This window comes from Pantherophis guttatus, chromosome 2 (assembly GCF_059756535.1).
Source record: "Pantherophis guttatus breed Tessera chromosome 2, ASM5975653v1, whole genome shotgun sequence".
NCBI classification, from domain to species: Eukaryota; Metazoa; Chordata; class Lepidosauria; order Squamata; family Colubridae; genus Pantherophis; species Pantherophis guttatus.
Genome location: NC_142064.1, coordinates 285,380,677 through 285,407,052, shown reverse-complemented (window position 1 = coordinate 285,407,052; position 26,376 = coordinate 285,380,677). Strand labels below are relative to the sequence as shown.

At 43.3% G+C, this 26,376-nt stretch overlaps 1 protein-coding gene across 1 annotated transcript; it reads left to right on the top strand.

The window, feature by feature from the left end:
• The first annotated feature begins 539 nt into the window (after positions 1-539).
• Positions 540-1,823, top strand: LOC148116068 (uncharacterized). The gene is made up of 2 exons (XM_087885376.1): positions 540-1,298; positions 1,452-1,823. The coding sequence occupies exons 1-2, from the start codon at positions 540-542 to the stop codon at positions 1,821-1,823; spliced, it is 1,131 nt and encodes a 376-aa protein (XP_087741502.1).
• Positions 1,824-26,376: the final 24,553 nt, after the last annotated feature.

Sequence of the window (26,376 nt, the reverse complement as noted above, 5' to 3'; positions counted from 1 at the left end):
AAGGGGTGCCTCGCTTGGCTCCTCCCCTCCCAGCCATTCCTTGTCACACCCAGCCTCAACATATCTATAGTTCTGTAAAAATGTTGTTCACCTTTTTTCAACTTTATTATCTACATACTATAGATGTACTTTCATGGGCCACTGAAAGGAGGAAATGGCTCCCATGCTTTGCCCAAGAGTGTGATAGACAACAGGCTTTTAAGAGGCTGCCAGAGAGAAGAGGGGGCAATGTATTTTCCAAAACCCCAGAAGGCAAAACAAGAAGCTGTTATGTATTGTTACATTTCAGCGGGAGTTTCAAATTTGCCTTAGTTGCTGATTGGCTGACAGCCCCTCCAGGATTGTATATAAGGAGGGCTGCAGCCTCAGAGTTTTTATTGAAGTCTCACTGTATATTAATCACTTGCTTGCTTGTGCCTCTCGTTATTCCCGCGCTACAACATTGGCGACGAAGGTGGGATAGAGGCCACAAGAAGCGAACCAGTGAGACCACAAGCTTCAGCTAGGCATCGAGGCGAACAGCAGGAGGCATACCAAACATGTCCGCCTACGTTCCACCCAAGACTTTTGACCCGGCCCATGAAAAATGGGTCTCATACCTAACGAGGTTTGAGTGCTCGCTCAAAGCCAGCGACATGCAAGGACTCTCCACTAATTGGAAGAGAGCTCCTTTTCTAAGCCACTGCGGACCGGATGTGTTCGAGATGGCGGAGTCACTTTGTGAGCCAACGCCGGTCCAGACCGTTCCCTGGGACACATTGATGGCAACCCTTCGGGCTCACTACGCTCCCGTGCCCTCCAAGTTCATGCAGCGATACGAATTCAGACAACGCGTGCAACGAGAGGGAGAATCGGTCAGCGCTTACATGGCAAGCCTGCGTAAAGCCGCAACGCATTGCGACTATAGAGACTTGGACAATGCGCTGCTCGAACAGTTAATTTGTGGTGTCCGAGACACAAGACTGCAAAGGCGACTGCTCGCTAAGTCTGATCTAACACTTGTCGGAGCCCTAGACGAGGCCAGGGCTCATGAAGCCTCCACGAAAGTCGCAGAAGCGTTGCAGCGCCCACTGATCAGCAAGGACACCCCCAAGTCTACACCAGTGCATAGGGAAGATACCAGATCCAGCTCGGAATCCGAGTCCGATGAGGACGTCTTACACACAGAGCACCAAAAGAAAGATGCAGACAGCCCCCGGCGAAGCTGCCCCAGCTGTGGCGGGAATCACGATAGACTGTCCTGCAAATACAGAGAGGCCATTTGCAGGCATTGCGAGAAGAAAGGGCACTTGGCACAAGTCTGCAGAGCCATACTACCCAGAAAACACCAACCACGTGACCGCTGCAGCCAACCAGAATCAACGTGCCAAAAACAACCAATCAAAGAGGGCGGCGCTAGAAACTGGCGCGAATTTGAACCGCGAGATGTCCGCAGCACACACGTCGACCAGGCCAGCACGGTGATCGAAGACAAGGTCTGCACGGTGGTCGAAATTAACTGCAAACTATGTACAATGGAAATTGACACCGGATCAGCCCTTTCCATAATGTCATGGGTGACCCTGAAGACCATTCTGCCATCGTTCCGGAAGGACCAGCTATCCAGACAAAGAGTGCGCATCCTAGACTGCCAGGGAAACCAAGTTCCCGTTGAAGGCATAGGCACGTTCCGAATCACCTATGGAGACTTCGAAAAAGACCTGCCGCTAACCATCGTCACGAAGCAGCTGCCCAGCCTTCTGGGCATGGGGTGGTTCCGAACCCTTGGCATGGGTTTCACTGGCGTCCACCGAATGCTCGAGCTATCAACAATTACCCGTTGATGACGCCACGGCAGAGGCGCAAACAATTGTGACTCACAGGGATGCATTCAAATGCACCAGGCTCCAATTCGGGGTGAGCATCGCACCTGGCCTTTTTCAGAGCACCATGGAGCACCTGTTGCAAGGACTCCCAGGGGTGGTGCCCTATTTTGACGACGTTTTAATCAGCACCCAAAATGAACAACAACTGGGGGACAGAGTGAGGAACGTCCTGACCAGATTTAGAGAAGCGGGACTTAAACTTAAGAGGAACAAATGCATGATCGCTGTTCCCTCTGTTGAATTTCTGGGGTACAAGGTTGACAGCGCAGGCATCCACCCCACCGAGAGTAAAGTAAGGGCCCTCAAGAGCGCACCCGCCCCCAAATCCAAATCGGAGCTCCAAGCCTTCCTTGGATTGCTCAATTTCTATTCAATGTTTTTAAAAGACAAGGCCACCGTCGCGGATACCTGCACAAACTGTTGGGAAAGAATGTTCCATGGGTGTGGGGCAAGGCAGAGGCAGCCGCATTTGAGGCCGTAAAAAAACTCTTGTCAGAGGACAGCTTCCTCATTCAATATAACTCGGCGCTACCGCTCGTATTGGTCTGTGACGCCTCCCCCTTCGGAGTTGGTGCCATCCTAGGCCATAGACTGCCGAACGGCCTAGAGGCACCCATTGCGTTTTACTCTCACACTCTGTCCAGCGCAGAGCGTAACTATAGTCAATTGGACAGAGAGGCTCTGGCTGCAATTGCGGGTGTTAAGAAATTTCATGAATACCTCTATGGCCGTCAATTCGAACTTGTGACAGACCACCGGCCCTTGCTAGGACTTTTGGCCGGTGACAAGCCCACCCCCGCTGCCCTGTCCCCCCGATTGACCAGATGGGCCATTTTTCTGTCGGCCTATTCGTACCAGCTTGTCCATCGACCTGGACGGACCCTGGGCCACGCGGACGCCCTCAGCCACTGTCCCCTTCCCAAACTGCTTGTCAACCCTATGCCTGAAGCCCCCGTTCTTTTGATCGACGCTGTGACTTTGGGACCGGTCTCCTCTTGTGAGGTGGCTAAAGCCTCTGCGAGGGACCCTGTGATCTGCACTGTGATGGGGTGGGTCCTTAAGGGGTGGCCTCCCAAGGTGGACGGTGGGGAATTTCAGGTTTTTGTGAACAAACATAACAAACTGTTTATGCAAGGGGGTTGTTTGTTGTGGGGCGATAGGGTGGTGGTCCCTACAAAACTGTGAACGAGGGTTTTGGAGTTGCTGCATGAGGGGCACCCGGGCATAGTTCGTATGAAAAGCTTAGCCCGCAGTTATGTCTGGTGGCCCAACATGGACCAAGACATCTCCGAGTGGGTGGGGAAGTGCAGGCCCTGCCAGGAATCTCGCCCCGATCCCCCAATAGCGCCCCTCTGAGAGTGGGAGAAGCCAAAGGGACCATGGGGGAGGATCCACATTGACTTTGCCGGGCCCTTCCATGGGCAAACATTTTTAATCATAGTCGATGCCTTTTCTAAATGGCTCGAAATCATACTTATGCCTTCAACCACAGCCGAAGCAGTCATTAAGGCTCTTCAGAAATTATTTGCCATCCACGGACTGCCGGATACCCTTGTATCCGATAACGATTTACAGCAACTCAATTTGAGAGCTACCTGGCCGGACTGGGCATCCGCCATGCCCTATCGGCCCCGTTCCATCCGGCTTCTAATGGCCTTGCTGAATGTTTCGTAAGAACGGCCAAGGAAGCATTGTCCAGGCTAGATGATGGGGACTGGCAGGCCCAGATAGACCAATTTTTGGCAGTTCAGCATGCCACACCATGCACGGCCACAGGGAGAAGCCCAGCCGAACTCCTCATGGGCAGGAAACTTCGGTGCATTCTAGATAGATTTCACCCGAACTACTCGCACGAGAATTTTAAGGGAGAGACCACGGGACTAAGGCAGTTCCAAGTCGAGTCCCCGGTGTTCGCTTGTAATTATGCTAGCGGACCTCTGTGGGTTGCAGGAAGCATAGTGGGCATAACGGGCCCTAAATCTTACACAGTAGACGTTGGGGTAGACAGAATCTGGAAATACCACATAGATCAGCTCCGGAGGAGGTTAGTCAGTGAAGCCGATCTCAATTTAGAAATCTCCGAACCTAACTACAACAACTTTCCCAAAACAGCTAACTCAAGCCCGGGTTCGAGGCAATACTTAGCTGACAAGCCCTGGTTCCAGCGTTGCCCCAGCGAGTCGACACTCCCAGCCGGGGATAACCATGCCCCGGACAAAATCCAGGAGGTTCCATTGGCGGAGCCGGGAGAGACAGTAAGTCCCTCCGACCAGCTCGACGCCCCACCCAACACTGAACTGCGCAGGTCGACCAGAACGAGAACTCACCCAGGTCACCTGCGAGATTTTGTGTGCAGTTATGTAAATATTAGAATGTCAGTGCCTTTTGGGAAGGGAGGGGTATTATGTATTGTTACATTTCAGCGGGAGTTTCAAATTTGCCTTAGTTGCTGATTGGCTGACAGCCCCTCCAGGATTGTATATAAGGAGGGCTGCAGTCTCAGAGTTTTTGCTGAAGTCTCACTGTATATTAAAGAGCTGTTGTCACTTGCTTGCTTGTGCCACTCGTTATTCCCGCACTACAACTGAAGCAATGGATGGAAACTGAACAAAGAGAGAAGCAACCTAAAACTAAGGAGAAACTTCCTGACAGTGAGAACTAATATAGGTGCAGAAATATTTCAGTCATAATTTCACATATAAAATAGCCATTCGTGCATATTGTTCAAAACAGTCATTAGTATTATGGTTGATGTTTATGGCTGAAGCCTAAAAGTCAAAGATCACAAGAGCGCTTCTTTCTCTGTATGTATACAAAGCATCACATACCAGGAATAGCATATTAAGATGGACTTGTGCAACCTGATGTACAAAATAAACACTCACATTTTTATGCTCTGGACTATAGACATTGAACGCATGTAAATCCCTGAAAACTATGTGGTAGCCCTTGGCAAAAGAAAGGAAATAAAATCACTCTAGGTGTAGGGATCCCATCCTTTCGGTTTTAATTTGAAATTGGTTTTAACTGGGTTGTTTTAAATTGAGAGCTGAAATTATTTAATGTATTTTAAACTGTTTTTAAAATTTTATATCTTATGTTTTATCTCGGCTGTTCACCGCCCTGAGTCCTGTTCGAGAAGGGCAGTCTAAAAATCAAATAAATAAATAATAAATAAATAATAAATAAAATATTAACACATGATAAATAATGGAACAATTACAAATAATAGCATAGAATTTTCTCTCTCTCCCCCTTCCTCTTTCTTTCTTTCTTTCTTTCTGAAAGTTTCTCCCAGGAAAAATTGCAAAACTCATTCTTCTCCAAAAAGGGATGGAACTAGAATTGAAACATCCAGGAATTTTCAAAGCAACTTGAAACATCCTAAAAGGAGGAGCCATTTTAAAGCTGAGCTTGTGAATGAGAGATGTTCAGTCCCCTCTACAATATTTGCCTGAATAGCAATAGCACCTAGACTGATATACCACTTCACAGTGCTTTTACAGCCCTCTCTAAGTGGTTTATAGAATCAGCAACAATCTGGGTACCCATTTAATAATTTAATTTAATTTAATTTAATTTAATTTAATTTAATTTAATTTAATTTAATTTAATTTAATTTAATTTAATTTAATTTAATTTAATTTAATTTAATTTAATTTAATTTAATTTAATTTAATTTAATTTAATTTAATTTAATTTAATTTAATTTAATTTAATTTAATTTAATTTAATTGCTGCCCATCTCCGAAGACTCAGGGCATTTTACCAACCTGGAAAGGATGGAAGGCTGAGTCAACCTAGAGCTAGTCAGGATCGAACTCCTGGCAGTGACCAGTTAGTTAAGGTTAGGGTTAGGGTTAGGGTTAGGGTTAGGGTTAAGGTTAGGATTAGGGTTAGCGTTAGTGTTAGTGTTAGAATTAGCATTAGCATTAGCGTTAGCATAATTGCCACGACTAAATGCAAAGACTGAGTAGCCATCAGTCTGAAAAGCTTGAATTGGCTTCCTGCAGTGAGGATGGGTTAAGCTACAGGTTTAGCTGAAATTTATGAGTATAAAATTATATCATGCTAATTACAAACCCATAAGTTTGTACTGGATATACTAATGAGCATGTCCAAGATGGCGAGGCTCGCTTGAGATGCCCTCGGAGGATGGGGTGAATATTGGCTATTGTGGGATCCCTTGGGGCCAACTCGACCACCTGGCCCCTGGCCCAGCCAGGGGGGCTTCTTCCCAGCCTCTTGAGGGGTTTTTGCCCTCCGGGACATCGAGGCTAGGAAGAAACGGCCGATTGAAGGTGCAGGGTGACGGCAGTAGCGGCCCGATTTGCGGCGGCCTGTTCCCTCTTCCTGAATCAGTGCCAGCTGGGGCAGCAGCGGAGATACGGCGGCGATGGCTGTCGGCCACACGATGGTTTCCCCCAGATCCTGGACTTCTCTGGGACCCCTGGAGACTCTGGAATATGGTGGGAGCCCTGGTGGAGGCGGCGACATCATCAATGGTGGCTGCAGTGGCACTGACAACTGCTAGATGATGGCAGGGGTGACGGGGCGGCCGCTGGTGACTACCAGCGATAGCATTTGTGGGAGGCTTGTTGGCTTTCATCTTCTGGCTTGTCGGCTTGTTGGCTTCATCTGCTGGCTACTGGCTTACATCTAGAACTGCCTGGACCTAGCAGGGGTTTGGCCTATTTGCTGGCTCATACCTGCAATGCTCCAGAGGCCCCTATAGAGATCTGGGGCTGCAGTCTGGGGGTGTGAATGACCATATGTTGGAAGATCTGGGGAGATAGAGAGGTTGGCAAGTGGCCGAGGGCTGGTTTTTGGGCTGCCTCAGGCCATTCCCCCTCCCTCCGCTTCCCGTCCTTTGGCCGATTTCCAGGCCTTATTGTGGTCACCATCCCCAGCTTGCTTTGCGCTGCAAGTATCTCCTTTGTGTTCCATCTGCACTCTCCCGGGCTTATTATCTACTCTGCCTCCATGGATTGGCCTATTTCAGCTGTGCCCCTTGACTGTTTGGGGAATGGACAACTATGTCATGGGTTCTGAGGGAATCCGGTTTTTCTACTACCATCTCACCGTCAGAGGAGATAGACTATTGAACTCCCCACAGCCATCTCCATCTTGGCTAGCCACCGTGAGAGAGTGGCGTAGGTGTGTATCCTCTGAGTGTGTCGAGATGCCTTGAGACTCCTTCCACTGTCGTGAGAGGACAGTGGAATCCAGCTTACCCACTCCGAGTTGTCTGATTCCCTGTTCCAAGACGTGTTAGATCTTCGTATGGGACCCGGCCAGATGTCATCTCCATCTTCTCGGTTTTTTGGATGTACTCAGTGGCCGAGCTTCTTGCGTTGTGAGACTCCCCCCTCTCGCAGTCTTGGCCCTCCACACTATCGAGGGCCTACCTTGATGATGGGTTTTGGAATCCCAAGAGGTGGCATGCAGCAAAGAAGAGGGTGAGGGTTTTTTTTAGCGAGTGTATGTGCAAAGTTTTTAAGGGGTTTGGGGAAGGGGCGGGAAGGATCTGTGGGGATCCATATAGCCTCAGAGCAGCGGAGTGAGTCTGATGGCCATGGTGGGTGGAGAGGGGATGGGAGCCTAGCCGGGGTGCTGGGGGACGAATTGAAGGGCTATTCAATCAGTACGGTGGGTGGGAGGGGCAGATATGGCGGGCGTAGTAGGCCATATCGTGTTTTGGGAGTGCGCACTTGCTGTTTGCAAGCAGTGGCACACTCTGGTCCCCAATGCGCTTCTTGTCTTCCAGGTTGCACAGAGTCTCATGTCCCGGGCCTTCGGCTGATGTTGTGCAATGCCAGGTCTGCGGTGAATAAAGCACCCTTCATTTATGACCTTGTTCAGGAGGGGGAGTGCAGACCTGGCAGGGATTACGGAGACCTGGTTGGGCCAGGAGGGGGGGATTCCCCTCGTTGAGATGTGCCCACCTGGCTTCCATGCATTTCATCAGCCGAGGGCTCAGGGGAGGGGCAGTGGGGTAGCGGTGATCATTAAGGAAAGTCTTTGTCCGAGGGAGGCCACTGTTCCTCAGATAGCCGGATGTGAGTCCCTCCTTGTGAAGTGGGGCCATGGGGTGCAGATGGGTCTGCTGACTGCATATCTGGCTCCCTGCCACATAACAGCAGCCCTGCCTGAGCTGCTCAACGTAATAGCCGGGGTGGCGGTGGATACCCCCAGACTTATGGTCATGGGGGATTTCAACCTGCCATCTGTTGGTGAAATGTCAGAGGCAGCCCGGGAGTTCATGGCTTCCATAACGGCCATGGACCTGACCCAGTTAGTTCAAGGCCCCACTTACATGGGGAGACATACTCTGGACTTGATTTTTGTCTCTGGTCAGTGGTTGAAGGATCTAGAAATAGGGGACTTAGTCACCAAGCCCTTGTCATGGATGGATCATTCGCTCCTTCAGTTAGACTTTTGAGCCGCTTCCCTTCGCTGCAGGGAGATGGAACCGACCAGGTGGTTCCGTCCCAGGTGCCTGATGGACCCGGAGAGGTTCCTGATGAAGCTTGGGCCATTCCCAGAGGCTCTGGCTCATGACTCGGCTGAAGAATTGGTGGCCACCTGGGAGAGCCTTGGACAGCGTCATGACTTTGTGGCCTCTGGTTCTCTGAGGAGCTGAGAGAGATGAAGCACCGGAAAAGACACCTAGAGAGCGATTGGAGGGCCAGCTGCTCCAAATCTGACTGAACACAAGTGAGGTCTTATATCAAGACCTACCTAGTGGCAATAAGAGTGGCAAAATTTAACTATTTTTCCACTCTTATTGCATCTGCAGAGAACTGCCCAGCCACCCTGTTCAGGGTGACCCACTCCCTACTTCATGTGGGAGTGTGGGAGGATCCCTTGCAGGGTAGAGCTCAGGATTTTGTACAATACCTGCATGATAAAATTGCTCAGATTCAGGAAGGCTTGGATTCCGATTGGGTAGGTTCAGATGGGAGGACGGAGGTGGATCTTGAGAGTGTTATCTGGGAGGAGTTTGACCCTGTGGTTCCTGAGGATGTGGACAGGATTCTGGGCAGGCTTAGTGCTGCCACATGTTTATTGGACCCCTGTCCCTACTGCTTGGTGCTGGCCTCCCGGGAGGTTACACGAGGCTGGCTCCAGGGGATTATTAATGCTTCTCTGAGTGAGGGTATCCTCCCCACCGCCCTGAAAGAGGCAGTGGTGAGGCCCCTCCTCAAGAAGCCTTCCCTGGACCCGGCTATATTAGCAGATTATCATCCGGTCTCCAACCTTCGCTTTGTGGTGAAGGTTGTTGAGAGTGTGCTGGCACAACAACTTCCCTGATACCTGGATGAAGTTGTCTATCTAGATCCGTACCAGTTGGGCTTCAGGACGGGATACAGCACGGAAACGGCATTAGTCGCATTGGTTGATGATCTCTGGAGGGCTCGGGACAGGGGATGCTCCTCTATCCTGGTCCTTTTAGATCTCTCAGTGGCTTTTAATACCATCGACCATGGTATCATGCTGCGTCAGCTGGGGGAGCTCGGATTGGGGGGCACCGTGATGCGGTGGTTCTCCTCCTTCCTCTCTGACCGTATGCAGTCTGTGTTGGTGTGGTGGGCAGAGGTCGACCTCAAGGCGCCTTACTTGTGGGGTGCCACAAGCGTCAATCCTCTTGCCCCTCCTGTTCAACATTTATGTGAAGACGCTGGGTTAGATCATCCATGGTTTTGGAGTGAAGTGTCACCAGTATGCTGATGATACGCAGCTGTACATTTCCACCCTGGACGCTGTGGGATCTGGATGGGGAGAAACAGGCTTAGACTCAACCCCTCCAAGACCGAGTGGCTGTGGTTCCCGGTGCCCCAGTATGGCCAGCTGGCTCCATCACTGGCTTTTGGTGGTAAGATCCTGGCCCCCTCAGAGAGGGCTCGCAACTTGGGTGTCCTCCTGGATACACGGCTGTCTTTAGAAGACCATATGATGGCTGTGGCCAGGGGGGCCTTCTAGTTGTGTCCCTTTCTGGACCGGGATGCCCTGCTCATGGTCACTCATGCCCTCGTCACCTCCCGTCTGGACTACTGTAATGTTTTCTACATGGGGCTCCCCTCTAAGAGCACTCGGAGGCTCCAACTGGTCCAGAATGCGGCCGTGTGGGTGATTATGGGGGTGACACATCGCACCAATGTAACACCTCTCCTGCGTGAGCTGCACTGGCTTCCGGTGGTCTTCCGGGTGCGATTCAAGGTATTGGTTACCACCTTTAAAGGCCTCCATGGCTTAGGACCTGGATATCTACAAGATCACCTGCTGCCATCAATAGCCTCCCATTGGCAGGTACGCTCCCACAGAGAGGACCTCCTCAAGGTGCCATTGGTCAAATTATGTCGACTGGCGACCCCCAGGGGGAGAGCCTTCTCTGTGGCAGCCTTCCCTGCCCTTTGAAACGAATTGCCCCCGGAAATACGTAGGATCCCCGACCTTCGCGCCTTTCGCCGGGCCCTGAAGATCCTATTATTCCAGCAAGCTGGTCTGATGGCATAATGAATGTTAATGGGTATTTTAGTCTGGGGTTTTTTAATATCTGGCCAAACCATTGAATCAGTTTTAAATTGTTTTAACTTTTATGTCTTTGTTTTTTAGTATTGGCTGAACACCGCCCTGAGTCCCTCGTGAGAAGGGCAGTATAAAAGTTTGATTAAATAAATAAATAAATAAATAAATAAATAAATAAATAAATAAATAAATACAGGAATTTATTTACAATGTATACATTTTAAATAATTTTATAATAGCAATGTTTAATATAAAAATATAATTGTCACAGTGCCTGCTCTTTGGAACATAATCCTGTGAACTAAATCTGGCCTCCGCTTGACCAAACCTGTTGGTTTTTGTAGAACAATAGTTCTCCTAAAATTCAGCATTGAATTTTTTTCTAAATAGGAAATAGGATTAGTGGATCCTTGTCAGGACCCCATACCTGCCATGGCTCTAGCCTTGGAGCCCCCAAACTCTCTTTCTTCTCCAGTTTTCTCCTCCTAGATATTGAGGAATATGCAACATTCAAAACATAGGCCAGAGTCTTAGCAACAGTATAAAAACGGCGGTCATTTTGTATCTGAATTCTATTCTTTTTCTCTTGCATGTCCAGTGGTGCTATCTGGGTGCATCGTCTCCGACCCTTGACAGAAAGGACATGCTTTGAAAAAGAACAGCGAAAAGACTGGTCTTCAAATTTGGAATCCTTAAAAAGACTGGGTTGAAAGGCATCATCATTTGGCCATTTTCTTTCCTGAAAAGCAAAGGTCCAAATGCTATGGATATATTTGAAAAGTGTACCCCTTCTCATTGTCACTTTCTCCATGATTGTGGTAATCCAGACTTTCCCTTCAATGGGTCCTGGCAAACCTTCAATTGTTAAATGGATATGGTGAGCTCTATCCACAAGGGAAGCAAATTCTACGAAGTGAACAAAGACATTGACTTTTCTCCACTTAGAGATGGCATTTCTGAGAGGTTCTGTATGTCTAGTCATTGAGATAACAACACAAATTCCATTTCTGACAAGCATAGGAGTGAAAGTTCTCATGAACTTCTCTCCCTCCTCTGTGTCTGTTGAAAAGAGACCAATCAAAGTCCATCTGAAATGGAGGAGGAGTTGGACAATTCCTGGATACTGGATCCCATTTTTGGGAAGCATCTGATGGAAAAAAGGCATTTGAGTTTTATCATTCAGAGCCTCTGAAACAATTCCATAACTGATCTGAAGAAGCAATGAAGAATGGTGTATTATGGTTAGATCAGATCAAGTCCAAAATGTAAGTTTTTAACACATCCAGTGTAGTTCTCATGAACATATTAGAATAGTTAGAAAAATAACAGTTAGAACAATTAAGAAGTGGAACAACTTGCCTGCAGAAGTTGTGAATGCTCCAACACTGGAAGTTTGTGAGAAGATGTTGGATACCCATTTGTCTGAAGTGGTGTAGGGTTTCCTGCCTGGGCAGCGGGTTGGACTAGAAGACCTCCAAGGTCCCTTCCAATTCTATTCTATTCTATTCTATTCTATTCTATTCTATTCTATTCTATTCTATTCTATTCTATTCTATTCTAGTCCAGCGGTCACCAACTGATGGTCCACGGACCACTGGTGGTCTGTGAGAAAATGTTGGTAATCTGTAGAAAAATTATTTGCATTTTTATATTGCACTAAATACTATTTATCTTTTTTAAAAAAATTCATATTAGTGGTCCACGAGATTTAAAATTTTGAATTTGGTAGTCCCTGAATTCAGAAAAGTTGGTGACCCCTGGAATAGTCTTTTGTTATTAACCCTTAAGCCATATCAAGATAAAGAATACAAAATGCAGAATATTAGCAAGATGAAATATAATCATTTGTCTAATCTGGGGTCTAAGATACTGCTCTTTCTCTTTTCTAATAAATTGACATTCAGATAATAGATATGCTATATCTTCTACCTCTAGAGTACTGCAAATGCAAATCCGTTCATTTTAGAGATTTGCTTAAATGTTCCATATTTAACATTGTGTCCAGCTGCTCAAATCTTGCTCGAGTAAATATTTAGGCCTCCTGTGGATCCCAATCCCTACCCATGACAAAGGCCATAGTGAAAAGCAGCTCATGAATTCCATAGAAAAGATATGATTGAATCTATTACCCACACACCAACAACCTGCTCACTTTGCCAGATAGAGAAACAAAAAAACAAACCTGTGGGACTTTGTAGGTGCCTACTAATGTTGACATCTGAATGGATATGTCATCAAAAGATCCATCAAGAACAGCCATCAGGTTGTCCTTCTTTCCACAGCTGTAGTTGGGAACATTGGCTTCTCCAGCAGAAAGTATGTCAAGCAAGGCATCTGAAGTCCCAAGAGTGCTCAAATAATTGTCATGGATGTTGTAGCCAAGTGTGAGATTGTACAAAAGCTGAGATTTCCTGTTGACTTGCTGAATGGCAAAAATGAAGCTTAGGATTCTTGCTGAATTAGTAAATGAACTACTGTAAAAAATGTTCATGATAACATCATCTCTAACAACAACAAAATATATTTTCATTTGTTCCTCTTTCTCTCCACAAAGCCATTCAGTTTTAAGTGAAAAGTGTCCAACATAAGAATAAAGTTATAGTCACCCATCACCGTTTAATTGTTATGGGTGTTGAGAAGGTGGGATGGAGGTTTAATATTTAAAATATATCATTATTTGTAATAGTGCTATTTTTTAAAAAAAAATTAATAATTTTATTATTTAAAAAGTACAAACAACCATAAATACGACAGTACAACATACAAAACAAACGAACATCAATCAAGTCTTAAGACTTACTTTTAAAGTTGTCACATCGGTAGACTGTTTTTCTGTATTTATCTATATATCTGTATATTTACCTATTTACATGTAAAGCATTAATATACGTTCCATCCTTAAGATTGTTAAAAATATATCATTATTTGTAATAGTGCTCATTTTTAATTTGTGAAATGATCAAGATTCAAAGTCATTCAATCATTAAAATAGAATCATCAGCAAAGAGGACTTATAAATGATCCAGAAAAGCAATTCTAAAAATAAGCCATCCCCTATTCCATACCAGGGTCAGGCATTGAATATCAATGAATGCTTATCAAAATAGGGAAATGGGTGGGGCAGAGGCAACTACAAACTTTTCAATAAGCTAGTTGTGATTAACTCAGGATTGTACGAGAGGGGAAAATAATTTGACTTTGGGGGGTGGGGTTGCTCCATCTTTGGATTTGGGTCTCTTAAAATAAGACATAGGAGAGAAGCTATGGAAATCCAAATGATTCAAGAAATTAAACAGGTCCTGAAATATAGGAGTAACTGAAAAAAACAAAGAAGTGTTAGGACTGCAAATGGAAGGAAGGCAACTCCATCACACTGAATGACTTACGAGGGAGATTGAGTATAAGGAGCTGTGTTGAAAGACAGCATTATATCGGATATTAATGTGGCAAAGGAGACAATACTAATGAGGTGGTCTCCTGGCCTGTAATAGCTCCGTAGGTTTTTTCCCTCATGTTCCTCCAAACTCAGCAGGCACTTCACTCTCAGCTTCCCAGAGACTGGCTGGGAAATCAGCAGCAGCAGAAACAGAAGGAGGAGGTCCATAATTCATGGGGCTGAATCAATCCCCTTCCTATTTCTAAGGACGAACAAGAGAGTTCAAAGAATCCAAAGCACCCCCATTCAAAGATGGAAATGAGACTGACTTTATTGACCGAGAGAGAGATTAACAGAACTGCACCTGGAAAGGAGAAAAAGGAAAGGTACATTCAAGAAGCACAGTCCCTGAATGTCCCAAAATTTGTGCCACACGGAGTGTGACCTGATTCATTTATGCTTTTCCGATGTAAGATCTCTTCCAAGTTGCTTCAGTCTGATGTTTACGTCAAAGGTGATCACTGGAGAAATATCAGGAGAGATCTCACAGACCAGGATTTTAATAATTACTGTAAAAAGCAACATCTCCTCTGGGAATCTTGAACTACTTCTGGGCCTCCATGTGCAGAGGAGAAGCTGGTGAAAAGTATAGTGAAAAATCATAGATATACCCCTAGAGGGCACTGGTCTGAAGTGATTGTGGTCCTTCCTTTCTGGACATGTCTAGAAAGTGATACTAAAGAAAGATATTTCAACACCCAGGAAATTGGGTGTTTTCCTTCAATGTACTCTCTTGTCTCCAGAGACTCCTGGGGAAGGTCACCCAGAACTATAGAGTGTGGTTCCACCTTAGTGTCAGACCTGGAAGCCATCTTTTACATTTGGGCCTTCAGGCCTGCCACATTTTCTACTGTGGAAAGATGGGAGGGGGGATTGCATAGAGCAATGGTCACCAACTGGTGGTCCGTGGTGCAGTGGTGTTCTATAAGAAAATTTTGGTGGTCCGCAGTGCACCCGGGTGGAGGAGCTGCTCCGGTATGAGCAATGGACAGACCTGTGACTAGAGCCTTGCAACTTTGTAGCACAGCCCTCGCTGGCCGGAATAAGATAATTGAGCCAAGGTGGTGCAGTGGTTAGGGAGCAGTACTGCAGCTACTTCAGCTGACTGTTAGTTCAGCAGATCAGCGGACCAAATCTCACCGGTTCAAGGTTGACTCAGCCTTCCATCCTTCTGAGGTGGGTAAAATGAGGACCCAGATTGTTGGAGGGCAATATGCTATTTAGTATACTGTCTTTGGTGTAAGCTGCCCAAAGTCCTCGGAGAGTGGGCGGCATAGAAATATGAATAATAAATAATAAATAATAAATAATGGTGCAAGGCGGCGTGCAGGTGGGCCGAAGCAACGGGTGATGGGAATCCCGGACTGTTTCTTCCCCCTGCTGTAGCTTCCTGTCAGCTCAACCCACCAGTAGCTGTCCCCACCCTTTGCCGTCCCTTCTCAGTCACTCCTCACCTGGCGAGGGAAGGGCAGGGGATGGAGATTCACTGCATATTCCAGAGTAAGAGTGAAATTTTGTCTCTTGCGGGATCTCATTGCCATTGTTGGTGCTCTGTGCACCTTGGTCTCTCAGGGAGATGCTTGACTTCCTCTCAGCCCCAAGACACTGGCTGGCCCATGAGATGAGAGAGAGAAAGAGAATCAGAGACAGAGAGAATCAAAGAGAGAATGAAAGAGAAAGAATGAGCAAGAAAGAGGGAAGGAAAGAGAATGAGAGAGAATGAGAGAGAGAATGAGAAAGAAAGAGAGAAAGAGACAGAATGAAGGAAAGAGAGAGAATGAGAGACATAGACAGGGACAGAGAATGAAAGAGAGAGAAAGAAAGAAAGAAAGAAAGAAAGAAAGAAAGAAAGAAAGAAAGAAAGAAAGAAAGAAAGAGACAGAGAGGGATTCAGAGAGAGAATGAGAGAGAATGAATGGAAGAGAGAGAAAGATGGGGGAGAGGGAGAGAGAATGAGAGAATGAGAGAGAAAGAGTGGGAGAGAGAGAGAAAGAGAGGAGGGAGAGTGCCTGAAGGACACCAACCCATCACTGGGAATCCAGGCGCTTCAGCAAGTGGTGCACTGCATTCATATTAGTGGTCTGTGGGATTTAAAATTATGAACTTGGTGCTCCTTGAGGTCCAAAAGGTTGGGGACCGCTGGCATAGAGTACGTGTGATATGTAATCAAAATAATATTCTTTTCTCAGAGAGTCAAGGCCACCTTGCCCTGCAGCTGCGATGCGGTGACTGGGAGGCATCTCCAGTTTTGGATGGTGCCTGATTGGATCATGTGATGGACATGTGGGTGCTGGGCAGGGACTTGAACTTCCTTTTGGGTGGGGAAAACCTGGAAACTGAGTTTGGGTTTTACCAGATGTGCCATCTCCAATAAAATGGAACAGTGAGGAAATTCAAGCTTCGGATTCTTCTTTCGTTGGGGCTGTTACTTGGAACCCTGACACTTAGGTTGATGACGCTTAATTCTAATACTGCCTGTCTTCTAATGATAAGGAAGAAATCTGTAACCGTGAAGCCTGCCTTATGTTAAGAGTAGGACTTGTTTGTAATTTACTTTTCTTTTAGATCTCCCTGTATTAATCACAAATTGGAATTGATTTTAAAATTGCTCATGCGATAGTGAAATTTCATTTGCCCTAGAAACATCAACTTTGGGGTGATATTTGAGACAAAGGGTCTGGAAATAAATAATTGGCCAACTGTATCATTGGATAAATATGGAATATGTTATGGGGATAGACTTTTTTTTTCAGTATTCATGTAAGACACCAAGAACCTTTATACATTGAAGTGTCTTTGTTTACTAAATAAACAGCAGGCAGTATGATGTCCCCCTTGGACAACTTGCCAGATTCCTCCTCAGAAGTCACCTCAAGGGAGGATGAGTTCATTGCTCGAACGTCAGGAACTGCGTTCATTAATGGCTCTGAACACTTGGCCAAAAGAGTTGTAGACTTTCCCCAGTTTCAGCTGGGGAAAGTTTTCCAAAAATGACTCTAAAATCACCTCTTTGCTGTATATTACAAAAGATTACAAAAAATAAAGATTTTACAAAGTGGGAAAGATATGATGTTTTTTTCTTTTTCAATACACTGAAGGGGATCCCACCCACTGACTGGTAAAGACAGTCAGTCCTATACGATAATAAAATCTCATTTCTTATCTTGTCCTTCCCTAGTTTCATGACAATTTAAATTATTAATTAATTTATTTTACACTTTGATAATTATCTTAAAATAGTCTTACATTTTTTCTATGTTTATTTCTTTTGATTTTAAATAACCGTAATTGTCAAAAGAAGCATACAAACTCAATAATAACTGCAATAAATAATTAAGTGTTATGAGCCTAAGAAACTACTTCAGGATCAGATACCAACTTTTATCATTAAATGTTCCTTAGTATTTAGATCTGGTCTCAGGATGATAATGTAGCACTTGGGGAAGAAGATGCAGCCCAGCAGGCCAGCCCCAGAAGCCAAGATGGAGAAAACCTGCACGGCCACCATGTATTTCCCTTTGGTGCTCAAGTAGGTGGGCAGGAAGGAGATCCAGACGCTGCAAAAGACCAGCATGCTGAAGGTGATCAGCTTGGCTTCGTTGAAGGCCCCAGGCAGGTTCCTGGCCAGGAAAGCCACTGTGAAGCAAATGGCAGCAAGGAAACCCATGTAGCAGAGAACCACATAAAACATGGTGACAGAGCCTTCATTGCACTGAAGGATGATCACTCCTGATTGGGAGTGCAGGTCAAAATCAGGAAATGGAGGAGAAACTCCCAGCCAGATTGCACAAATGACAATTTTCCCAGCAGAGCCAGAAAGGATGATGGAGTTGGCCAAGCTCTTCCCCAACCATCTCCTCACCCTGTTCCCTGGTTTCGTGGCCAGGAAGGCCAGCACTACCATGATTGTTTTGGCTAACACACAAGACACAGCTACTGAGAAGATGATGCTGAACATTGTTTGTCGGAGAAGGCAGGTGGCTTTCCTTGGTCGGCCAATGAAGAAAAAGGAGGACAAGAAGCAAAGCAAGAGGGAAACCAGGAGGATGTAGGACAGGTCACGGTTGTTAGCTTTGACAATGGGAGTTTCTAGGTATTTAAGGAATATGACTAAAACAAGGCCTGTGGTTAGAAACAAGAGTACAGCAAAGGAGACCAGGATGATGCCCAGAAGTTCTTCATAGGACAGGAAGGTTATTCTTTTGGGGATACATTGGATTCTGTCATCAGTGGGATATTTGTCATCTGGGCACTTGGTGCATTTTTCAGTATCTGAGAAAACATTAAGTAATATTATTTCTATAGTCACTCCATTCACATTCCAAGAAAGATCTTCTTTGGATGACAGCTGATACCGAGAGACAGGAAAACCAGAGTTCCTCTGATGTCACCCACCTTCCTCTGTGGAGATGGTCCCCTCCGGACAAGGTATACAATCGTAGCAGCAAATTGGTTCTTCTTTCCGAGCCCGTTTTACAAATCCAGGGTGACAATTGTCCACACATTTGGACTCAGGCAGAGACTAAGCAGAAAAACAACATTCATTCTAAAATATCTGCCAAATTTTTATTTATTAGATTGATTTACTAAAATAAAATGAAACTGTGCTTAAGAAAGAAACTTCTGAGCAATATATCAGGAAAGGTTTCTTTTGGACTATGTAAAATATTGCAAAGCCACTCCCCTTTGGAAATCATCCAAATCCTTGTTCCAGTTAAGATATAAAGAAAAAATTCTTCACCAACTAGGGCTGTCAACCTCAAATGAGGTATTATTTAGTTATATCAGTACATTTATATTTTCAATTCATACAGCTGCCATGCTGGTGAAATAAGATTAAACATTACTGCCTAATTTCTAGAACTATAGTGAGGATGAGTGGAGGTGAAATCATGAGAACATGTCACTTAAAGTGGGTGAGCCAGGCATGTTTTTCTGCAGCCCAAGGGACATAAGTATGAACCATGTGCAGGAAAGAGATATTTCTAAGGCCAAGTGCTGCCAAGTGAGAGATTTAAGACAAGGTCCTTTCCATGGAAGAATTACAGTTTTGTTGTTAGTCGCTATTTGTGTCCAACTCTTTCAGCCCCCGAGAACCATAGCACTCCAGGACCCCCTGTCCTACATTGCCTCCCAAAATTAGAACTACAATTACATGACATGGAAAGACAGACCCACATTAATTTACTACTTAAATTTGGAGAATTCTTTGTTTCAGTGGAGAACATAGGTTGGTGACAATCAAAATAAACAATTGCATTCAAGGCTTTTTAAATGGATTACAAGCCAAAGGTCAAATTTAAGTAGCATTCTATTACAAATTGATCCGCATTGTCTCATTATTTCAAGAGTTAAGAAAGTTTTCCATTTTGGACTTCCGATTGGCGCCACGGGAATACAGACAGGGAATTAGTGGGCTCTTCGGAACCCCATGAAAACCCCGTCTCTAGAAAAGGGGTCTTCCGGGTTTGTCTGCCACCGGCGAAGACGGTCGCTTCTGAAGGACCGCCAGCCCAGCCGTCTGTAGAGCCGCTCCGAGTGAGGGGAGCGGCTTGAAAACTCCTAAATCCTGAGGATTCGTGGAGAAGAGGGAAGCAAGAGGCAGGTCGAGCCCCTGTGAACCCCCAGAAGTCTGCTACTGGGGAGGAAACGGGTGCGGCTCCCTTTCAACTTGCGGAGACTCCGGACGGCGTGGGACGACTCTGCTTGTCAGAGCAAGCCGGCTGCAGCAAACATTCAAATCGATGAAAAATAATTTTACTACAAAACAACCTCAACCCCCAAACCAAGAAACTGCAAGTAACTTTTTGTTTCTGAACTTTTGATTTGGGAAAAGGCTAGAGTGAGCGGAACGGCTTGAAAAAAAATGGCGCCGTTCCAGCGTTAACGAGCTGAAAGGGAGAGTGATCTTGCAAAGCTATTTGAACAAGCTACATTGTAGCACTGCTTGTAGCAAGTGAACAGAGAAGAGTGGAAGAAAAAATTTCTTTTAACATAAACCTGAGCTTGCTTCAGCTTACTTAACTTCTAATTTGGTTAAATCTGGGGGACTTTTTCAAAGGACTTTGTGGAGGAGCAAAGGAAAAAAGACTTCCTTTTTTTAGAAAAGTTAATTTACGTGGCAGAATGGCTTCAAAGAAACAGGAAGGAAAGGCTGTAGGGGAGGGATCTCCCACTCATAAGCCGGAACAGCAGCCCCCTCCCAGCCAGCAGGGTGAGGGAAAGGACTTTGATGTTCAAAATTTGAAGGACTTTATTACCCAGGCTCTGGATGATAAATTTCAAAAATCACAACAGGAAATGAAGAAAGAAATTAATGAATTCAAAGAGGCAATGAAAGAGAATTATGACAAGGTGTCTGACAAATTGACAAATGTGGTTTCTGATCTGGCAGAAACCATCAGTAAAGTGGATTCCAAACTGGAAGAATTTAAATCAGAAGTAAATGTTAAAATGAAGGATACTGATTCTAAAATTGTTGATGTGGATAATAAAGTGCAGAGAGTTGAAAATGAGATTACAATGTTACAGTTTCGATCCATGGAATTTGCTATTAGGCTTCGAGGAATAAAAGAAAATGATAGGCAAGATTTGAGACAGATTTGTTCAGATGCCTTGGCTGTATTGTTAAAAATTGATCCAGCAGACGTGGTCTATAAAATAGATAAAATTTATAGAGTAAATTCATGGGTGGCTAGACAAAGAAAATTACCCAGAGATGTGGTGATATATTTTACAGACAGAAGAATAAGAAATGATATTTTGCAAAGATCCTTTCTTTCCTCTGTGCAAGTGGAGGGAGCTCAAATTGGAGTCTATAAGGAACTGCCACCTAAGATGTTAAAAGATCGAAAAGAATATAGGTTTCTAGTGAATGAATTGCAAAAACAAGAAATACCATTCCGGTGGGATGCCCCAACTGGTATAATTCTGAAATACAATGGAGAAGGACACCGATTGAATACTTTTCAGAAGGCGGAATATTTTTACTATAATATTCTTAAAGAAAGATCATCATCCCCACGTACATCTACAATGCTGGAGATAAAAAGTGATAAGGAAAAGCAATTTCAGCATGAGCGGGAACAACAGTCCAAGCAGACGGAATTAGTGGAAATGCAGGGAGCTGTAGGAGGAGGAGGCCTTATGGAGGAATCCCTGCTAGAATCTTCACCAATTTTGTCAACAAGAGATGCTGCTTTGGATCCAGCTCGGATACCTGAAGTTAAGGACCAACGTATAACTCGCGCAGTCTCCAAGCAAATAAAAGAAAAACAACAACAAGCAAGCCAACATAAAGGGGGAGCCAAAAGCACCACACAAAGTGAAGCTATGGGGGGAGCAAAGCCGAAGACCTCAGAAGAAGCGAGGCAAGGCAGCTCATCGCTTCAGAAAGGTCAAGATGACAATTAGGCTTTTATCTTGGAATGTTAACGGATTAAACTCACCACAAAAAAGGAACAAGTTATTTACATATCTGAGACAATTTAATAATGACATAATTTGTCTACAAGAAACTCATATTCGAACTCAAGATCACAAATACCTGATAAACTCTAAATTAGGAACACATTTTATAGCTTCAAACTCGGAAAAAAAGAATGGTGTGGTTATTTATGTAAATAAAAGATTGTCTGCTAAAATTATAGAAGCAGATGAAGGTGGTAGGTTTATTGCAATTGAATTGTATACAGCAATTGGCCAAATTCTTTTGATTGGAATTTATGCTCCGAACCAACAACAGGATCATTTTTATAAGACTTTACATAATAAAATATTGCAATGGGATTATAGATCTATTTTAATAATGGGAGATTGGAATGGAGTAATTGATTCTAAACTAGATAAAAAGAGTTTGGCGAAAGTAAGGATCAGACTACCACAGACTTTTTTTGATATGAAAGAAGATTTGGAATTAAAAGATATCTGGAGAATTTACAACCCAAAAGAATTGGACTATACTTTTTTCTCTGACAGACATAGATCTTTTTCCAGGATTGATTTTATCTTGTTATCAGATGATTTACTTGTTAAAACAAAAAGAACAAAGATATTTCCAAGAACTTTAACTGATCATAGTTCTGTATGGATAGAAATTGAGATGGGAAAAACTGAGAGAAGGTCATGGAGATTAAATGAAAATTTGTTTAGATATGAAAAAAATATAACAGAACTTAAAAAACAGATGAAAGAATTTTTTGAGATGAACTTGAATAAGGGTACCCCAATCGAAATTGTATGGGATGCGAGTAAAGCGTATATGAGAGGGGTACTCATTTATATGAATTCTAAACATAAACAGAATCGACAAAAGAAAAGACTTGAATTGGAAGTAGAAATAAAGAATAAGGAACAGCTACTCATTAAAAACCCAACAGATGAAAGAATATCTGGTGCTATAAAACTTTTGAAAGATCAATTTCAAATGCTCTTGGCGGAGCAAGCTGCAACAAATTTACAATATGCGAAGCATAATACGTTTTGTAATGCTAATAAACCGGGAAGATGGTTGGCCTATACCTTAAGGAAGAAGCAGAGTATACGGACTATTGAGAGTATTGACATTGGAGGGAAAGAAATTTCTCAACAAAAATTGATTAAAGAAGTCTTTGTAGAATATTATACTAAATTATATGCCAAAGATGATATACAGAATGGACTTATAGAAAAATATCTAGAAGAGAAAAGAGTCTCAAAAATTACTAGTCAACAAAAAGAAAGAATGAACTATCCTATAACAGTTGAGGAAATAATTGCAGCAATTAAACAATTGAAAACAGCTAAAGCTCCTGGAACAGATGGATTGACTGCAGTGTATTATAAAACTTTACAAGCAGAAATGGTGGAACAACTTAGAGACTTATTTTGCAATATACAACAAGGGGGTAAAATACCCCCATCATGGAAATCAGCATATATTACTTTGATACCAAAAGAACATGTAGGTCCTAAAAAACCGGAAAATTATAGACCAATATCTCTTTTAAATAATGACTATAAAATTTACGCAAAAGTATTAGCCAACAGATTGATGCCAGTAATTCAAGAGGTGATTCATGATGATCAAGCGGGATTTATCGAGGGCAGATATATGAAGGATAATGTAAGGCAAGTAATAAATTTACTGGAATATCTTGAGAAGAATAAACAGATCCCTGCAGTGCTGGTTTTTTTGGATGCAGAGAAGGCCTTTGATAGAGTGGATTGGAATTTTCTAGTAAAAACTTTGAAAAAGATGGACTTTGGGGACCAATTTATACAGGCGATCTCGGCAATTTATCAAGAGCAAAAGGCACAGATTATTATTAATGGAAGTTTGACAACAGAGTTTAAAATTGAAAAAGGAACAAGACAGGGATGTCCGTTGTCCCCACTTTTATTTATCTTAACACTAGAAGTCTTGTTAAATACAATACGGGACTCTAATATCTTGAAAGGTATAAAGATTAGGCAAGAGGATTACAGAATAAAGGCATTTGCAGATGATCTGGTTGTTACCCTATCACAACCAATGGAATCAATAATCTTGATGAAGGACATTATACAAGATTATGGTAAAGTTTCAGGTTTCAGATTGAATCCAAAAAAGACTAAAATGATAGTTAAAAACATGACACAAGATCGCAAACATGAGCTTGAAAGGAGGGCAGGTTTTGAGATTGTACCTAAGGTAAAATATCTAGGAGTTCAGGTTGCAGAATCAAACATGAAATTGTTTCAAAATAATTATGAGGTGTTGTGGCGAGAGGTGCAGAAAGATATGGAGACTTGGAAAAAACTGCAGCTGTCTCTACTTGGAAGAATAGCAGCAGTTAAGATGAATATTTTGCCAAGATTTCTTTTTTTGTTTCAAATGATTCCGGTGCTCAAAAGTGATAAACAATTGAAAGTTTGGCAATTTGGAGTGAATAAGTTCGTCTGGAACGAGAAGAAGCCGAGAGTGAAATTGAAAATTATGCAAGATGTTCCAGAAAGAGGAGGTCTTAAACTTCCAAACCTACAGTTATATTATGATGCAGCAGCTTTAACTTTAACAAGTGATTGGTTTGGAAGTAAAAAGGCTGGAATATTGAATGCAGAAAGTTTTGATCTTGAATTTGGATGGCACGCTTACTTATTTTATGATGACAAAGTTGATAAAATATTTAAAAGTCATATACTTAGAGACTCTTTGATGAGAGTTTGGAAGAAGCACCGACTCAAATGGGATTATAAAATACCGCTATGGTTGGATCTTGGTCATACTTTGTGGAATACAAATATAATGTCACTCGGGGGGTTTTTATACAAAGAGGTTCTTTTTACAGATGCGGGCAGATGGCAGTTGAAGAATTTGCAGACACTGTTGGACGAAGGGATTAATTTAACTTGGTTACAATATAATCAATTACAATTGAGATGGAAAGAGGACCAAAAAATTGGTATTATGTTGCATGAGGAAGAATTGGTTAGACATATAAGAGAGAAAGGTCCAATGCATATTAAAAGGCTTTATAATGTTTTGCTAGAAAGGGATTCAGAAACTGAATTAGTTAAAGACTGTATGATTAAGTGGGCACAAAATTTTGAAGAACCAGTGAAGTTGGAAACATGGGAAAAAATTTGGGTCCAGAATGTTAAATTTACACAGTCGCAGAATTTGAGGGAAAATTTTTACAAAATGTTTTATAGATGGCATCTAGACCCTAAGAAATTGTCGTGTATGTATCCTAATGTTCAGCCAAAATGTTGGAGGTGTGATTGTACAGATGCTACATATTTTCATATTTGGTGGACCTGTAAGAAAGTTAAGGCTTTTTGGATAAAAATTTGGTGGGTTATGCAGAATGTTTTGAAGAAAAAAATTCAATTTTCTCCACAATTGTTTTTATTGGGTATAGCTAAGGGTTTTACAGTGGATGAAACAAAGTTGATTTTGTATATGATTACAGCAGCGAGATTGTTGATAGGTAAATATTGGAAAAATGCAGCTTTGCCCACCGTTCAAGAATGGACTTTGAAGATGGCCAGTTTCGCTGAGATGGCGAAGATTTCAGCATATTTAAAAGACCGCTCACAAGAGACTTATGAATGTGAATGGAAAAAATGGATAGATTATGTGCAGAACAAATATCAAACTAGGAAGTATCAAATAGCTTTTTATTGATAGTATTATATTACATTAAGATAGAAATATTTGAACTATGTGAAGATGAAAAATGATATGGGGGTTGGGGGGGTTTAAAGTTCAAGGGGTTTTTTTTTATATAAAGGGGATAATGATGGGGAACACTCTATGGAAGTCCGGGGGGGAGGGGAGGGATAGGGGGGGTTAGGGAGGATGGGATGGGGAGTTTGGGGTGGGTTAGGGGGGTGAAAACGGGGTGAAAATGTAATTGTAAAACTTTTACAATAAAAAAAAAAAAAAAAAAAAAACCCGTCTCTCAAGCCCCCGCCGGTAGGTCGTTGGACCTACCCTGTCCTGTAGGGACAGGGGGATAGAGAGGGACCCTTGGATGGCCGAGTGGAACGAGCAGGTTCCTTGGGGCTAGAGGCTTGCCCTCTGCGCCGGTGGCGGCAGAACGGTGGCCATGGCGGCTGTCCTGAAACCGCAGCAACCGGGATACAAGAATGCACAGGAGGAGAAGAGGAGAAGTGGAGAGCAGAGCCGGAAGTTTGCATGCCGGGTGAGTGGACATCAACCCAGGCAGGAACTGCCCACAAACAATGAATTACAATTAGTCTGCCGCACCCTTAACAGCGGCTGAGAACTATTGGGGCACAAAGACAAAAGACCTGTTGGTGGATAACATAAATTACTGACTTTTTGGAAATGTTTGACCAGAGATCTGGATATATTTTTTCTTTACTTTTTGGTGGATAAATGAGATTGGACTATGTTTGGGAGAGAGGAAGGAGAAGAGGAAATAATTATGCCTTCAAAAGCAAAAGGAAAAGACAAACGGAGACGGATAAAATGGTTGCCAGCTGAAAAGGGAAAGTGTAAATTCCAGGCTGCTTGTTACTTGAAAAGAGAAACTTTGTTGCTTGTTATTTAAACTTGACTATTTCGAGAAAAAGACTCAGAGAACTTGATTTAGGATACATAATTTGTTCACTGGAGGATTTATTGAAGATTAGAAAGAAGAAATTAAATGGAACAATGAAAACTGAACTCATAAACGTGGCAACAAAAGAAGGGTGTGGCAATAGAAGAAGGACATGATGATACCATATATGGAATAGCTTTAGAATTAACTTTGTAGAACTCATAACTTTGATGACATTGAAATGGAAAAGAAACATATTTGGACAGACTGGAGAAAGGAATAATGGAATATATTATGTAACAAGATAACAAAATATTATATTTTGATTTAAATGAATGTAACGGTTTCTGGGTGATTGAATAATGCTAGAAGGTACTTTCTTTTTTTCTTTTTCTTCTCTATGCTCTCTCTCTATTTCTTTCTTGTAGTATCCTTCTCTTTTTCTTTTTTAATCCATTTTACTTCTTTTGTTATATTTCTACTCTCTTCCTTTTTCCTTTTTTCTTTTTTAGTGTTG

Bases quoted from the DNA above. Each gene is read 5' to 3' on its own strand.
- LOC148116068 (XM_087885376.1), top strand. From the start codon at position 540: ATGTCCGCCTACGTTCCACCCAAGACTTTTGACCCGGCCCATGAAAAA. The intron at 1,299-1,451 runs GTCTGCAGAGCC...CACGTCGACCAG, and splicing joins AGAAAGGGCACTTGGCACAA to GCCAGCACGGTGATCGAAGA.